The sequence below is a fragment of the Triplophysa rosa genome, linkage group LG12, assembly GCF_024868665.1.
Source record: "Triplophysa rosa linkage group LG12, Trosa_1v2, whole genome shotgun sequence".
Taxonomy (NCBI): Eukaryota; Metazoa; Chordata; class Actinopteri; order Cypriniformes; family Nemacheilidae; genus Triplophysa; species Triplophysa rosa.
In genome coordinates, this window is record NC_079901.1 from 4,999,540 (window position 1) to 5,015,610 (window position 16,071).

The 16,071-nt window shown below is 39.9% G+C and overlaps 1 protein-coding gene across 1 annotated transcript in view; it reads left to right on the forward strand.

Moving 5' to 3' along the window:
- atosa (atos homolog A) overlaps positions 1 to 12,382 on the forward strand; it is a 31,419-nt gene extending 19,037 nt beyond the window's left edge. The window contains exons 2-12 of the mRNA XM_057347771.1: positions 3,921 to 4,105; positions 4,393 to 4,595; positions 4,676 to 4,801; positions 5,060 to 6,647; positions 7,319 to 7,441; positions 8,574 to 8,662; positions 8,843 to 8,939; positions 9,136 to 9,294; positions 9,508 to 9,579; positions 9,928 to 10,127; positions 11,591 to 12,382. Of these exons, the coding sequence (XP_057203754.1) occupies positions 3,921 to 4,105; positions 4,393 to 4,595; positions 4,676 to 4,801; positions 5,060 to 6,647; positions 7,319 to 7,441; positions 8,574 to 8,662; positions 8,843 to 8,939; positions 9,136 to 9,294; positions 9,508 to 9,579; positions 9,928 to 10,127; positions 11,591 to 11,744 (2,996 nt within the window). The 3' untranslated portion in view covers positions 11,745 to 12,382. The remainder of the gene's footprint in view (positions 1 to 3,920; positions 4,106 to 4,392; positions 4,596 to 4,675; positions 4,802 to 5,059; positions 6,648 to 7,318; positions 7,442 to 8,573; positions 8,663 to 8,842; positions 8,940 to 9,135; positions 9,295 to 9,507; positions 9,580 to 9,927; positions 10,128 to 11,590) is intronic.
- The last annotated feature ends 3,689 nt before the right edge of the window (positions 12,383 to 16,071 follow it).

A 16,071-nucleotide genomic window follows, 5' to 3' on the forward strand; every position in this document is an offset into this window, starting at 1 on the left:
CCTCCTCGGCTGAAACGTTACCTTTAACCTACATGACGAAACTTCGTCTTTCTCTCCTCCCTCTCAGCTGGCGGTCTCAACCCCCCCTCTCTTTCTCTCTCTGTTGTCTGCTCTTTTTCCTTGTGCAGGGCTCACATGGGTGGAGTTCCCTGCACATGCACACAAATGCATATGAAAATGCTGCCAGTGCAGTAAAAAACAGGCTTGGCAATAACTTCTCCTGCTAAACTCGCTGAGACACCGTGTACTTCTGTAAGATTGTGTTTATGAAATACTAAGTAGGATAAATGTGAAGACAGGAACAAACACTATTATAAACTGTAGCCAATCTGCCTCTTTGTTTCAGGAAATCACGCGAGAGTACACATCAGCTGTCGCCTCGCCTCTTTCTCTGCATGTGGCTTTGCCCCGCCCCCGCTGCTGCCTTGTCTTATTGGCAGGAGCTTTGGCATGTGCTGATTGGGCAGTAATTCTCTGATCACTCCCACTGGCTCACAGAGTTTTAGAACTGTACAGGAGGCTGATGTCATGATAGCGTATAACCAGGACAAACAGCATGTTCTCTTGAAAGACTTCCAGAACTTAGAACCCTGTTGTTCCATATTCTGAGATGGTTTTTTAAAGGGGCACTACGTCATTTTATGTTGTTTACTTAGTTTAACTCTGATTTAACTGATATTTCTTTGATGTCTTTAAATAATGTACACTCAGTTGAGTTTCATATCGGTGGCAAAGAAAAGGCTGTTTTATTCTACTAGATAAGGGTGTCCCCACCCTTGCACACCCTATTATCAGAAGCCACAACTGAGTGTCCCAGCATAATATATCGATAATGCACACAAACAGGAACATACTGTCCAGTTTGTAAATGAATTGCTGCATTGTGTGGTTTTGGTGAGTCGAAATGAGTCAGTCAAACAGATTTAGTGAATCAGTCGGAATAAAAGACAGGAGTCATCAGTCTGAATAATGGACCAAATAATTTGCATAATCTCACTTAATCCAACTGAATCTTATTATTATGCCTAGAACCAGTACAGTGTTATGTTTTGATCTAAAAATGCTAATTATTATTAAGGTTACTGAACCCTAAACAGTTTAAATATGGCCTACATGACAGTTAAAGATCCAGTTTGGGTCATTAGTTGTGTTTTAAATCGATATTTATTTAATTGGTCTGTACATAAACCAGAAATTAAGGAAATGATGATAGAATGAGGCTGCAAGACTGGTACACTTTAGACAAATATATCCAAATGGGTTTAAGATGTTTCTATTCTAAAATAGACATGATTTGCTGCCAGCAGAATCCAACAACACTTTTCCTTTGGCTTTTATGTTTTTGCCACCGAGCTCTCATCACGTCTCCAGGACAACATGGCACAATCAGTCAGCATCCACGACTCTTCCCACAAAACAAGGACACAGATCAGGGTTTGATGATGCCATCTGTCCCTGAAAGCTACGCTAGTTTAGCCGATTATTATATTTTAACAGACTTTCTCTTCAGAATAATTCTCTGGAAACAGATGTTAAATATTTAAAGGAGTAGTTCAGACAAAAATCAAAACTGTCATTATTTACTCATACTCACCCCCACTTCAAGACGCAAATGACTTTCTTTCTTTCTTTCATGCTACATGTTGCAAAATAGACAACATGTACTATAACTTACATGTTGACTACATCATTTGTGTCCTATATATATTGGAGTCTTCTTCATACAATAGTGTGAGCGACAGATTACAGTTTAAGTCCGTGTTTGCTGAATAACTCATATTTGATTTACAATAAATAGTGAATGTTATACATCAGAACAAAACAAATCTTCCAATAGGGTAAAACACTTTAGTTAACTACTTAATAAAGGGGTAAACCTCAAACTAAAATTAAGTTTTAGCCTTTTATTAAGTACTTGATTCAAGTTTTTTTTCGTACCTCATTGGGAGATTTTTTATAAGTAAGCTCTCTTCAGAAAGCAAACAAAATGTCTTGGATTATTTTGGTTCTCAAGTAAGTATATTTTGATTTAAGAATGTTTAGATAGATTGAGTAAGAATTTTTTTTTTGGCTGCTGTCCTTTCCATTTAAAATCATAAATTGACAGTTTTCTTAGAACTGTCACATGTATTCACAAGTAATCACCCATATGGTTTCTGACATGCACAGAAGAGTTATTGTTTCGATATAGTTTTTTTAAAAGAAAGGCAGTAAACCTGTTCTTGTATAAGTGGGACAGAGAACTGGTCTGCACAGTGATCTGTTGTTTTTCCAAATTAAACTGACCCAGTAGTCCAGCGGTTCTGCCGTGTCTCCACCCGTTTGGTTTTTAGGAAGGTATTTGAGGCTATTCAGAGTGTTATTTTTGCCACAAGGCGAGTGTAGTTTGTATACTCGCCTTGTGAAGACCAGCTGACCTGCTCTGGCTAAATTGATCACCATGGAACTGGAAAATGGACTTCATTCATGCATGATCACCCAGTCACCATAAGAGCCTTGTTGCAGCATGTGGTTTTCAAACTGTTTGACACAACTCAAAAGCTGAGGCTGTGAATGGACTCTTTCACTTTGCTGAGCTCTATTGCGTGTCCTCCAACCAGTGTCATTCTTTGTTTGTGGTACGTTTTGACCTCACGACATTCTGAAAAAAAGGTGTTAAAATAGTATAATATTACATTACAAGGCTATAAAAGAGAAACTGACATCATATTAATATGTCTATGTGTACAGCAACAGAAAAGCATGCATGCCATTTTTTGTGTGTTAATGCTTGCTAACTGACTTGATTTTCTGATGACTTTGTGATGCTGCTGAGAATCATTTAGATGTATGTATGTAACATCATGTAAACACTCTTTGTAATGGTTATAAAGCACACACCCTTAGATCCAAATGATAATAGAGAAAGAGGAATATGGGTGTGCGATTCGAGATGGAACACTCTCTGGGTCTCTAATGCTGTCAGAACAGTAGACCCATTGGTTGCCTGTAACAGACCTCAACTGCCATGTAGACCCTTTTGTTCGTGACTCAAAGCTGTGGGTAAAGCCACTTTGCTCCAGTGAATCCAGCAAACATGGAATAATAACCAGCATGACGTGTCAGCTGTAGATGTCGCAGGCTTCTGTAATATCAAATTATGTGGATCCACCTGCAGCTCAGGTTTTCCAGCGACGCTTATGACACGAACAATCGTTTTTGTTAATATTGTGAGGTTTATTTATATGCACAGCACTGTGGTATTTAAACAGGTTACGGGTGTTGATCCAACTGCGTTGAGGAATTTCTTCAGAAATGACTCAGAATGTGTGTGAGCGTGTTTTTACATTCCCTGCCATTATAAACAGCTGCTTTCTTAACTTGTGAATCAGGTATGTTTTGGTGCTGGTCAGATGATGTGGCATATTTTTGTTTAATCCAGTTTGTGTAGCTGGTAAATAGAGCAAAGACTTTGCTATGGATAAACAGTGTTATCTTCCCTGGAGTGACGAAACCAGCTGTGTGTGTTTGGTATTATAAAACAGACGTTAAAGGTAATTCCTTAACCAATTTTAAAGCTTGGTTAAGTGTGTCACCCAAGTAAACCATTAATTGAGCCTGAAAACACAATGTTCGTTTCCAAGAATTTGTTTTGTAAATATAATGTAAGAGTCGGGCTGTGTAGGCTAAAATCTCATTCATTCGATTCCATGAGCTCTGTGGTTGTTAAACAATGACACATGGTGCTGTCAGTCTGATTTCAACTTCATTTAAAAGGTTAATTTTCTATATAGTGTAAGCCACCAATCAAAGAAGTCTATTTTACCATGTGACTGCAAAGTGCAAACATGGACAACCCATATTTGACACATTGCATATGAAAAAGTACACTTTTTTTGAGGTATTCAGCTGGTCTTAGCTGATATGTGTTTCGTGTTTAGATGCAGCTGAGGAGTTCTTTGAGTATGATGCTGAGGAATTGCTGGTGTTCCTGACATTCCTGATCACTGAGGGACGGACTCCGGAATGTTCTGTAAAGGGGCGGACCGAAGGGCTTCATTGCCCACCTGCCCAGTCTGCAATGCCTGTCCTCACCAAACACGAATGCAGCGACAAAATACCCCAGGTAATACACCATATCTGCCATGCTCAAGGTGGAGCATGCAGTTACGTTTGTAGAAATTTGTCAGATTATTCGATTTTATGAAATGAGTTAACCACCACTGAGAAAACAGATCTCTAACTTCATGGTTTTTAAGCTCCATTCACACTGACAGTCATTAAATTGCTGCTAGTCTCCAGGTCCCTGCGCTGTTGTTTGCTATTAGGTTTTTCTAGTTGAGTGCTGTATTCATTGTCAGTGTGAACACTCCTTTAATGGCTGGATGTTAAAAGAAGCTGTTCCTAATACAGTGTCGTCAGGCAAGGAGAACGAGGTCAGAGGTCATGTTACTGTGGCGCAATCACATCCCCATCATGATAGAAGTGATGCTTCTTCCTGATTGTTGCTATAGCGATGAAGGCCCAACCACAGACTGCACGGACCTTAACGACCCAGCAATAAAACAAGATGCTCTTCTACTGGAGAGATGGACCTTACAGCCAGTACCGAGACAGTAAGACACTAATTCCAATACACCACTTGAGATTTTACATTGCAACACAATGGCGTGATGTATTCTGGTGCATTTTTCAGGGGTGGAGATCGCTTTGTTGAGGAGAAAACCCTGCTTTTGGCTGTGCGTTCTTATGTGTTTTTCTCGCAGCTCAGCGCCTGGCTCAGTGCTTCTCATGGACTTGTACCTAGAAACATTCTTTACAGGTGAAGCACCCTACACACACGCCGAAGTACTTTCACAGTTTATTGAGCAGCCCTGCTGTCTGTTGACTGCAGCAACATTCTGATGAATCATACAAATCATCATTTTTAATTGAAATGTAATATGGGATTGGCATCATTACGACAGATACATGCAATGCATGCCACATTATATTTACTGTAGAACAAAATAAAATATAAGTCCCGCATTGCGTTTGCTGATCCCATTTGTTGATGGAGCTTCTTGGTTTTATTTTGCAGAATAAGTGCAGCTGATGAGGAACTGATATGGAACTTCTCCCAGACGCCTTCTGAACATGCGTTCCCTGTCCCAAATGTGTCCCACAGTGTCGCTCTGAAAGTGCGGGTTCAGTCTCTGCCCCGCCAGCCCAAATACCCCATACTTAGATGTAGCATCCACTCAGGTCTTGCTCTTTTGGGCAAGAAAGGCCTGGAGCATGGCGAGAGGGGCACTCATGCTGGGGAAAAACGCAATTCCCTCCGTTTGCCAGCGTCTCCACTCCTTTCCAGGCCTCTACGTTCTTCTCCATCTCCCCTCAGCCCCCTTAACTCTCGTAAATTCCCCCCTCGCCCTGCGTCCCCTCTCTCACCCGGCAAAGGCATCAAGTGGTTGTACTCTCGGCTAAATGGCGGTGTTGACGTCCCCCCTACAGAGGTGTACAGCTCGTGTTCTAATGGGGCAGAGAGCCCGAAGACATCTAGAGTGGAGTCACCAGTTCGTTCTTTTAAATCACTGTCTCTCACTGACCCTTTATTGACCCCTAGTCCGAGTCCCAACTCCATCTCAGGTGAAACTAACCCTCTCATTGGCTCCCTGCTTCAGGAGCGACAGGAAGTCATCGCTCGCATTGCTCAGCGGTTAAATTTCTGTGACCCTACAGCTCCCCATCTTCCCGATGCTCTATTTGCACCTCATGAACCTCCAGGACCCAAAACACCCTGGAGCTCGCCACAAAACAAGGATCGTTTGAAGAAACCCAAAGAGTCCCTCTTCCCTGTCCCCCAACCTCCATCTTACAATGGAACCAGCCCAGAAAAGCCAGAGAGGAGCCGGTCTTCTCTCTTTGACACCCCTTTGAGCCCCAGAAGCAGAACCCAGCTAGGCCGAGTGGACGACAAATCCAAAACCTCCCCAAAACTGTCGACATGTAGACGATTGGTACTTAGTGACCAGTCTGCTGAAGGTTCCCTTATCGCAGATGCAGTTCAGGACATATCAAGGTTGATTCAGGAGCGACTGCAACATTCCTACAGTCTCCTGAATGCCACCTATAAATGTAAGACTTCTCAAACTGAACAGGTAGGCACAAGCCACGGCGCCCAGACGAACGGCTGTGCATCACCACCGAGCAGTAAGAAGCCCTCGAACGTAACCAATGGTGCAGCAATCACAGACCATCCTGTTTCTCAAGCAACAAAATGTTGCAAACCTCCCGACTCTACTCAAAGCCAGCAAGACTGTTTCACTAGGCCACGAAATGTGGCCAGCCCAAAACTTGAAGACCAAAACAGCAAAAAATCACGTCCGTTAACGACAAGCAATTACAGAGAGAATGCCAAAAGAGAGTCAAGTTCCTCTTTGAAAAACAACTTTAGCCATGAGAGATCTCTTCAGGAGAATGGGCTAACCCTGACTGGGCACCTCGAACCAACCACGACAAAAGAGGCAATCCGTGAGAAAAGAACGGAGAAGCACGGCAAGGATGGGTCCAACAGTCCTGAGAAGGATGAGAACCAGGAGCCTTGGACGTCCTACTCTAGCACACCAGCCAACCTTACCCACAACTCCCCCAGTCATGCCCTTTCTTACACACAGAGTAGCCATACGGTGAGTCGATTTGAAGTGAATTTGTCTTAAAGGAGTTCACCTTCAAAATAAATGTTCATGATAATTTACTCACCCCCATGTCATCCAAGATGTTTATGTATTTGTTTCTTTAGTCGAAAAGAAATTAAGGTTTTTGATGAAAACATTCCAGGATTGCTTGCTCTAACTTGCACGTTCAACTTGTAAACACTGACTCGGTACTTCCGCCTACGTCAAGCGTGACCTTTTCAACGTAATTACATATTACGTGAAGTCATGAACGAGCATCGCAAAACAGAGCAAGGCGAGCATTTGTGTTTATAAAGCATATACATTTTTATTTTTTTTGAAAATGACAGATCGTTTCACTAGATAAGACCCTTATTCGTCGTCTGGTATCGTTTAAAGCCCTTTGATGCTGCACTGAAACTGTAATTTTGACCTTCAGCCATTTGGAGTCCATTGAAGTCCACTATATGGAGAAAAATCCTGAAATGTTTAAATCAAAAACCTTAATTTCTTTTCGACTAAAGAAACAAATGCATAAACATCTTGGATGACATGGGGGTGAGTAAATTATCATGAAAATGTATTTTGAAAGTGAACTACTCCTTTAATGTCTAAAAAGACATTGCCCACTAACTGTGCCATCGTACTTGATCTAGTTGTAATCAAATTTCTTTTGCCAACAGATCCATCCCCCCTCCCCTCTTAAGCCATGCCGTAACTGGAAAAAACAGAATCGTCACTCCATAGACGGAACCGCAACGAAAGCCTTCCATCCCTGTACAGGCCTACCTCTCCTCTCCAGCCCTGTAAGAGCACCGACACATCCTCTGCTGAATTATTAAAATAGTCTGTGTGTGTGTGTGCATTTGTGTGCCTGTGACTCATCAGCTCTGAATCATTTCTTGTTTGTTTCAAATGCTGTGTAAACTTCAGCAGCTATAGGCTGAGTTTCTTAGATGATACACTAATGAAGTGTCATGAGTCGAAGTAGAGGCACTTCCTCCCCAGCGGTTTTTATTCATGCTGTCTTTTATTGGGCCATGAGTGTTTTGAAATCTTACCAGTGGCAGCTTTACCCCGAGGACTGTATGACTCAGGCACTTTGTTTTGTGTGGGTGTCCGGTTCTGTTACTCCAGGAGAGCGCTGCTCACGTTCTCTAGAGATACACTCAGATGTAATTTGTGCTCTGTGATTAAAAGGTTTTTCATTAAATGTTGCAAACAGTTGAACAGTTTAGATCAGTGTTTCAGACTTGCGCAGGCTAAACAAAAATAACTAAACACTAACCCAAAAATGACCCTGGTTACTGCCACGTTGTTTAGTAGTAGTTATTGTATTGTTAGTTATTGCATCAGCATCCTAGCTAGTATTCAATAATACAACATATTGTGCCCAGTATTGTTATCATGCATACTTCAAAATACCATGATTTATTGCTTTAGAAGTATATCATTTACATTATTTTTAAAAATTGTTTCGATTTTTAAAGCTTCATTCTCATAAACGGGTTCAAATTTGGGCTTTGAGCTTGTATGAAACAGACATTCCACAAGAGTGACTAAAGCAAAGTAAAGGCATGAGCTATTTTTTAATTTGTGTAATTTGTTATTGAGAGGACAAATTTTGTGAAATGTTCATGGCCAGTACACTTTCTTTTCATATTCTTGACATTTGCAGGTGTACGAAAAAGTTCATTTAAAATGAACAATAATTAATTAATGGATTATTAGTTTAAATTAACAATTAAACGAATAGCCATAATTCAAAAAATGTCAATCATTTAATATCATTATCAGTAATAAAGTACCATGGCATATCGGAAAACATATAGCGACATACTGTAAATACATTTACAAAAGATTTTACACAAAGTTACCATGTGACTATTTGCGTGATGACGAAAAACTGTTCACCCACTTCCTCCTTTTCTTCCTCAGGTTCCGCAAAGAAAAAACCAGACAGGATATTTTGATTTGGACACATCTTTGATTCACTGCAAAGGTGTGCCATGGGCTGCCAATAAGAGGTATGACCTTCTTTCCTCGCTTTATTTCCCGTTGTAATGCCATTGTTCCATATTTCAGAGTGCCATTTTCTTCACCGAGGCTTTCCTACACACACTGCCATCTGCTGTGCGCACACATACACTAAATTCATCTGTTGAGAACACAAAATGGCTGACACAACTGTGTGTCTGTGTTTGTAGGGTTTTGAAAAGATCACAAGACTGTGATGAGTCTCAGCAGCAGATCCTCAGTGCCAGCGCTCCTCCCGCAAGCCTCAGCCTTTTAGGAAACTTTGAGGTAGACACACGATCAGTTCAGTTTCCTTATCAGAAATGAATATAACTGAGACTTGCAGTTCACTTTATCTAAGATAGATGAGACAGACAGAACAGTTAGGGAGTTGAGTCATTCATTTTTTGTAACAATTAATTGTACATACAGGCATAAAATAGAGATATTATTCTGTTGTATTTCATTGTATGTGTGTGTGTAGGAATGTGTTCTTAACTATCGTTTGGAGCCATTGGGTACTGTTGAGGGTTTTACAGCTGAGGTGGGTGCGAGTGGAACCTTCTGCCCCAGTCACACAACCTTACCTGTGGACGTGTCCTTCTACAGCGTCTCTGATGATAATGCACCTTCCCCCTACATGGTAATTCTCACACATTTTTGGGTATATACATAACCGCATAATTTAATTTTTGGAGTATTTTGTTACTTCGGTGTATTTACGTTTATTGTAGGACAAGGGTCAGATGTCTTGTTCAAATGAAGCAACTATGAAGTCAAAAATCTATGCACTACCACCTGCATGTTTTAAAGGGCTTCTACTTTACTAAGACAGAGTTCCTGTGCTTCTCTTTAGGGTGTTATTAACTTGGAGTCTCTCGGTAAGGGGAGGGGATATCGAGTACCTCCATCAGGAACCATTCAAGTGGTAAAAAACATTTATTATTTTGAACACATTCATGATTATCTGCTTGTTATGTTGGCTATGTGTAATAGGCATAATGCACATGAGGACCAAGTATACACACGTGAGCAATGCATGTGTTCAATAATCATATGGCACAGCGGCGTGAGAACACTTAAACACTGAAATAAAAATTTCAGTCACATTAGTCATGATCAAATTACTCTGATTCACTGTGAATTTCAATTGTTATTTTATGATACGTTTTACTCTCCAATTATTTGTGTCTATTTCGGATTACGTTTACGAGTTGATAGGGTATTAGGTACCTTTGATGCTCAGCAGATGTTTTGTCTTGTTTCTGTGTGTCAGACCTTATTTAATCCTAATAAGACAGTGGTGAAGATGTTTGTGGTGATGTACGATTTGAGGGAAATGCCCGCCGGCCATCAGACATTCCTGCGGCAGAGAACCTTCTCGGTCCCAGTCAAACGCGAATGCAACGGACAAAACAACAAAAAGCCACCCACACTGGGCCAAGGACGAACCCTCCGCTACCTCATCCACCTGAGGTCAGTACTGCGAACCCGGTGAAGCAGTGTTTTCATTATCTCAGGTTGTTTGTTGTGTTTCTTTAGCAGCACCTTTAAACCTGACAATGCATTAAAGTTACATTTTCAAGAACACACACTTTTAAAATAATTCTGTGGGCTTAGTAAATATCACAGAAATAAACAGCTATATTAACTATATATTATAATTATATTATAAAACTTAATAAAATCTTTTAAAATCATTTAACTGATTTTTTTGTGGGACATAATTAAAAAATGTATTAATTTAAAGTGTAAATTTACATATATTATTTAAGTTTATTTAATGAATTAATTATTAAGGGGCAGTGGGGGTAGTCGTGGCCAACGGGTTGGCGCGTATGGTTGCATTGATTTTGGTAATGTGTTGTAATGGGATGCTATACGGGACCGGGGGCACTGAGCATGCATTAACGGTGTGGGTAGTCGTGGCCTAATGGTTAGAGAGTCGGACTTGTGACCAGAAGGTTGCCGGTACCAGCAAGGCACCTTACCCCTACTTGCTCCCCGGGCGCTGCAGTGATAGCTGCCCACTGCTCCGGGTGTACGTGTGTTCACCACTTGCTGTGCATGTGTTCACTACTCTCTGGATGGGTTAAATGCAGAGGTCACATTTCGGGTATGGGTCACCATATCTGACTAATAGGTCACTTTCACACATTAAGTATTTCATTAACAAAATAAAAAAAAATAAAAAAAATTAATAAACACGTACTTCATTTTTTTACTTACATTTACTCAATTTAAACAGTATATTTAATTGATTTCACAGCTATAAAATGTACTCTTTTTGTGTGTGTGTGTGTGTGTGTGTGTGTGTGTGTGTGTGTGTGTGTGTGTGTGTGTGTGTGTGTGTGTGTGGTGTGCGTCGTGCGTGTGCGCGGGCGCGTGTGCGTGTGGTGCGTGTGTGTGTGTGTGTGTGTGTGTGTGCGTGTGTGTAAATTGTTTCACGTAAAATCAGTGCATCTTGAGACCCATCTTGCATTTTGAATCAATTGTTCAATACAAAATGTGAATGTCAAAAGTTCAGATATTGCCCTACATGGCAAATTTAGTTTGAAACAGTTTTTTAAAAACATTTTTGGGGTGATTAGGGCGTTTGACTCTTTAAGGACAAATAACTTTATTTTTATAGCCACTGTGTTAAGCTTTTTTATTTTTTGTCTTATACTATGGAATTACTATGTAAGTCTGCATGGCTAAGGTCTAAAAGGGAGGCTGAAAAATACAATGCAATAGAAAAGTCTACTGCAGAGATGTCAAGCGCCCCCTTGAGGACAACTTTGCTAAAAAACTTGGACTAAAATTATGTTTTTATCCAGTAATACTGTATTTACCTTACGGTGGTTTAGACACTAATACCTAAACACATGTCATTGAATGCATGATGATTTTTACTTTTCATGGTTTCATGGTTTGGTTGTCTCTTTCACTATCTTTAGGTTCCAGAGCTCCAAATCTGGAAAGATCTACCTCCATCGGGACATCCGGTTTCTTTTCTCCCGTAAATCCATGGAAGTGGACAGTGGTGCTGCCTACGAGCTCAAATCTTTCACAGAATCACCTGCCGACCCCCCTTTCTCTCCCAGATGCTAATTTATCTAATCTAGTCTAGTCTGACCTTAATCCAACATAGGGGCCTTAATGAATCTTTCATCTGCTTGAACTGAAATAAAAAAAGAGAAGCCCACTAACACACACACATGCACAGAAGGACTATTACCATTAATGCCCCTTTCCTAAAAATACACACCAGATAATCGTTATTAGATTTAAAACTGCGGATGATTGGGAATTTTTGTACTTCCAGGTTGATTTCTAGACATTCAGCATGGTCTAATAAAAAACAATAACGCATACCTAAATCCATGGACCATTTTTGAAACAAAAAACGAATGCGTAGCTGGAAGGGGTGTTTAAAGAGCACTGTGTTTTTTCATCACAACTGGAATGAACTGAGTTTTGTTCATCAATTTCTTTCTTTGTACTGTTACCAAACCACTTTAATCGGAAGTGTTGCAATAGAAAACAAATATCTTACTAGCTTAGTGTTTACATATTTACTTTTTGTCATCAGTTATTTAATATTTAAATTGAACTTTCATTTACTGCACATGTGATGCCTGTTGTACAAAACATTATGATGTAGTGCAAAGATTAAATCATACCATGTATTTTTGTCTTTCAAATTCAGATCTTAATGAATAAAATAATTATATATTATATCTATAAAATTATGTTTAAGCATTTATGTCTTTGTGTTTCATTGGAAAATCAGGAAATATCAGGTAATTTGTAAATTCTGATTTCCATGTCTAAACTGATAGTCTTTACCCATTACCATGTGTAATCTTTCAAAAAAAAAATTTAATGATCTTTACCCAGTAACGACTACAAATGTAGTTCATTTCATTAGTCAAGAAGCGTGAGAATGCTGCACTAAAGGTTACAAAGGTCACAAGAGCTAAAAGTGAAACGTGATACAAACAGCAGTGTTGCTTGATTCCAAGTTTTTAGATGTGATGTCAATAGGAGAGAAATTATACCTGATAGTAGTATGAATGATGAGATGACATTTTACAGATTCATTATTGCATTGAACCATGTCCGTAAACAAGTCATTCCCTGTGTCGAAACATGCCCTGTTCAAAATGAGTATTGTGTCCAAACTCTTAATATAAATATTCGGAGGGTCTACTGCTGCTTCTAAGATGTTTTAAGTGTGCATCAGATTTCTTTATTCAGTCCCAGCCCTACTACAGGAAATAGGATCATATATATATATATCATCCTCTGGTGACGGAGACACATACAAACATAATTCTGGACCATATATTAGAAGGGCTTCCCATTTACGTTACAAAATCACAGTAATCGCCCTGTAGAGCTCTCTGTTTTTGTATCAAGTGTTGTTTACTCTGGTAAATCCAGCCAATTGGAAATACAGCATGTGGTTTGTACAAGGACACTTTTCTGTTTGATGGACATTTTACATCCACGTCAGAATGTTCAGGATTTGGGGGATTTAAAGAAGATTTGCATTTTCTTGTGCTTAAATAGCTTATGAGATCTTTGAATCATGCTTAAAGGGATAGTTCACCCCAAAAAAGAAAGTTCTGTTATGAATTACTCAACCCGAAATTGTTCCAAACCTCTATCAATTTCTGTTCTGTTGAACACAAAGAAAGATAAGAAAGATGTTAGCAACCGAGGTTTCAGGGGCACCACTGACGACCATTAAAATGGTTGTCAAAGCTGCCCCAGAACTTTCAATTCAATTTTATTTATATAGTGCTTTTCACAATGTGCATTGTTCCAAATCAGATTTACTGGAGCAAATAAGAAAAACACAGAAAGGTAAAACACAGCACAGTGCATGGTGTTTATAGACCAAGCAAGATCATTCTAATAAATAAATAAACGCAGTCTCCCGGTGAGCAAGCCAACACTGCACTGCTGTGGCGAGGAACCCAAACTATAATGATGAATAAATGGAGAAAAAAACTGTTTGTTTTACTACATTCTTCGGAATGTGTTCTTTTGTGTCCAACAGAACAATATATATATATATATATATATATATATACACTCACCTAAAGGATTATTAGGAACACCATACTAATACGGTGTTTGACCCCCTTTCGCCTTCAGAACTGCCTTAATTCTACGTGGCATTGATTCAACAAGGTGCTGAAAGCATTCTTTAGAAATGTTGGCCCATATTGATAGGATAGCATCTTGCAGTTGATGGAGATTTGTGGGATGCACATCCAGGGCACGAAGCTCCCGTTCCACCACATCCCAAAGATGTTCTATCGGGTTGAGATCTGGTGACTGTGGGGGCCATTCTAGTACAGTGAACTCATTGTCATGTTCAAGAAACCAATTTGAAATGATTCGAGCTTTGTGACATGGTGCATTATCCTGCTGGAAGTAGCCATTAGAGGATGGGTACATGGTGGTCATAAAGGGATGGACATGGTCAGAAACAATGCTCAGGTAGGCCGTGGCATTTAAACGATGCCCAATTGGCACTAAGGGGCCTAAAGTGTGCCAAGAAAACATCCCCCACACCATTACACCACCACCACCAGCCTGCACAGTGGTAACAAGGCATGATGGATCCATGTTCTCATTCTGTTTACGCCAAATTCTGACTCTACCATTTGAATGTCTCAACAGAAATCGAGACTCATCAGACCAGGCAACATTTTTCCAGTCTTCAACTGTCCAATTTTGGTGAGCTCGTGCAAATTGTAGCCTCTTTTTCCTATTTGTAGTGGAGATGAGTGGTACCCGGTGGGGTCTTCTGCTGTTGTAGCCCATCTGCCTCAAGGTTGTGCGTGTTGTGGCTTCACAAATGCTTTGCTGCATACCTCGGTTGTAACGAGTGGTTATTTCAGTCAAAGTTGCTCTTCTATCAGCTTGAATCAGTCGGCCCATTCTCCTCTGACCTCTAGCATCAACAAGGCATTTTCGCCCACAGGACTGCCGCATACTGGATGTTTTTCCCTTTTCACACCATTCTTTGTAAACCCTAGAAATGGTTGTGCGTGAAAATCCCAGTAACTGAGCAGATTGTGAAATACTCAGACCGGCCCGTCTGGCACCAACAACCATGCCACGCTCAAAATTGCTTAAATCACCTTTCTTTCCCATTCTGACATTCAGTTTGGAGTTCAGGAGATTGTCTTGACCAGGACCACACCCCTAAATGCATTGAAGCAACTGCCATGTGATTGGTTGATTAGATAATTGCATTAATGAGAAATTGAACAGGTGTTCCTAATAATCCTTTAGGTGAGTGTATGTACAATAATTCTTTCTACTATGGTTGTCAATGCTGCACCAGAAATCTCAGTTGCTAACATTCTTCCAAATATAAATTCTTCTTTTCATTTTTGGGTGAACTATCATTCCAGCAAAGATCTGAAGCAGCAGTAAGAGGGATAAGATTAATGCTAAGGACTTTGTTATTATAAATTCCTAAGTAAAATCAAATGCCAAGCAGACTTGCTTCATACCCATAAATTACTAGCCTATTGTCATTGAAGTAAAAAAGTATAGATTAAACTTAAAGTCACCATGCAATCAAACAGGAAAATTCTAAATGTTTTACACAGTGTTGCAGTGATTATTATAAATTATTTATCCGTGCACACCATTATTTTTTTTTATTCATTTGCACTTGTAATATTTAGTCAAAAACGTTAAACTCCTCTCCCCTCTCAACAACAACTCTTCACTACATGACGTCAGCAACAAAAAAGAGGTAGGACTATACTTAATGTCCAATGGCCAGGCGTCTTTAGCCCTCCCCCCAGGCCCAATTTACAACAAACCAATCAAAAAGGGAAGGTAAAAATAAAGCCCCGCCCTAAAAACATATAAATTCACAAGCCGTTTCACTGGGATTCACGTCACCATACGGACAAGAAGTCAATCGCAACTTCCGTTTCATGGTGACTTTAATGTATACACGTCTTTCCAAATATAATTTCATATACCCACAGTGTATAGGCCTAAACATAGAATAAATCAATATTTGGTTATCACAGGTTTTAAGAGGCTAGTTGGCAGGAATTTGTTCCAAACTGTTGTTGCAGGTATAATTAGCCTACATCTGAGGATTTAATTAATTGATTAACATTTAGTTAAAATATTTAAATTTACATTTTCATAATATACTACCTACAAAGGTGTTCGACTTGATGCGGCCCTACGCAGACCGAACAGTACCGCGAGAACGATTTGAGAGCAAACTGTTTCCTATGTTTTAGAATCGCCCTCGCGGTACTTAGCGCCGCATCATTTCGAACACCTCTAATGTGAAGAAACGAAACGGCTCCACCGATTGGCCGAACTTCTCGTTATGTATGTAATATTCATGATGCGTATATAATATTCATAAGATGGTCCTTCG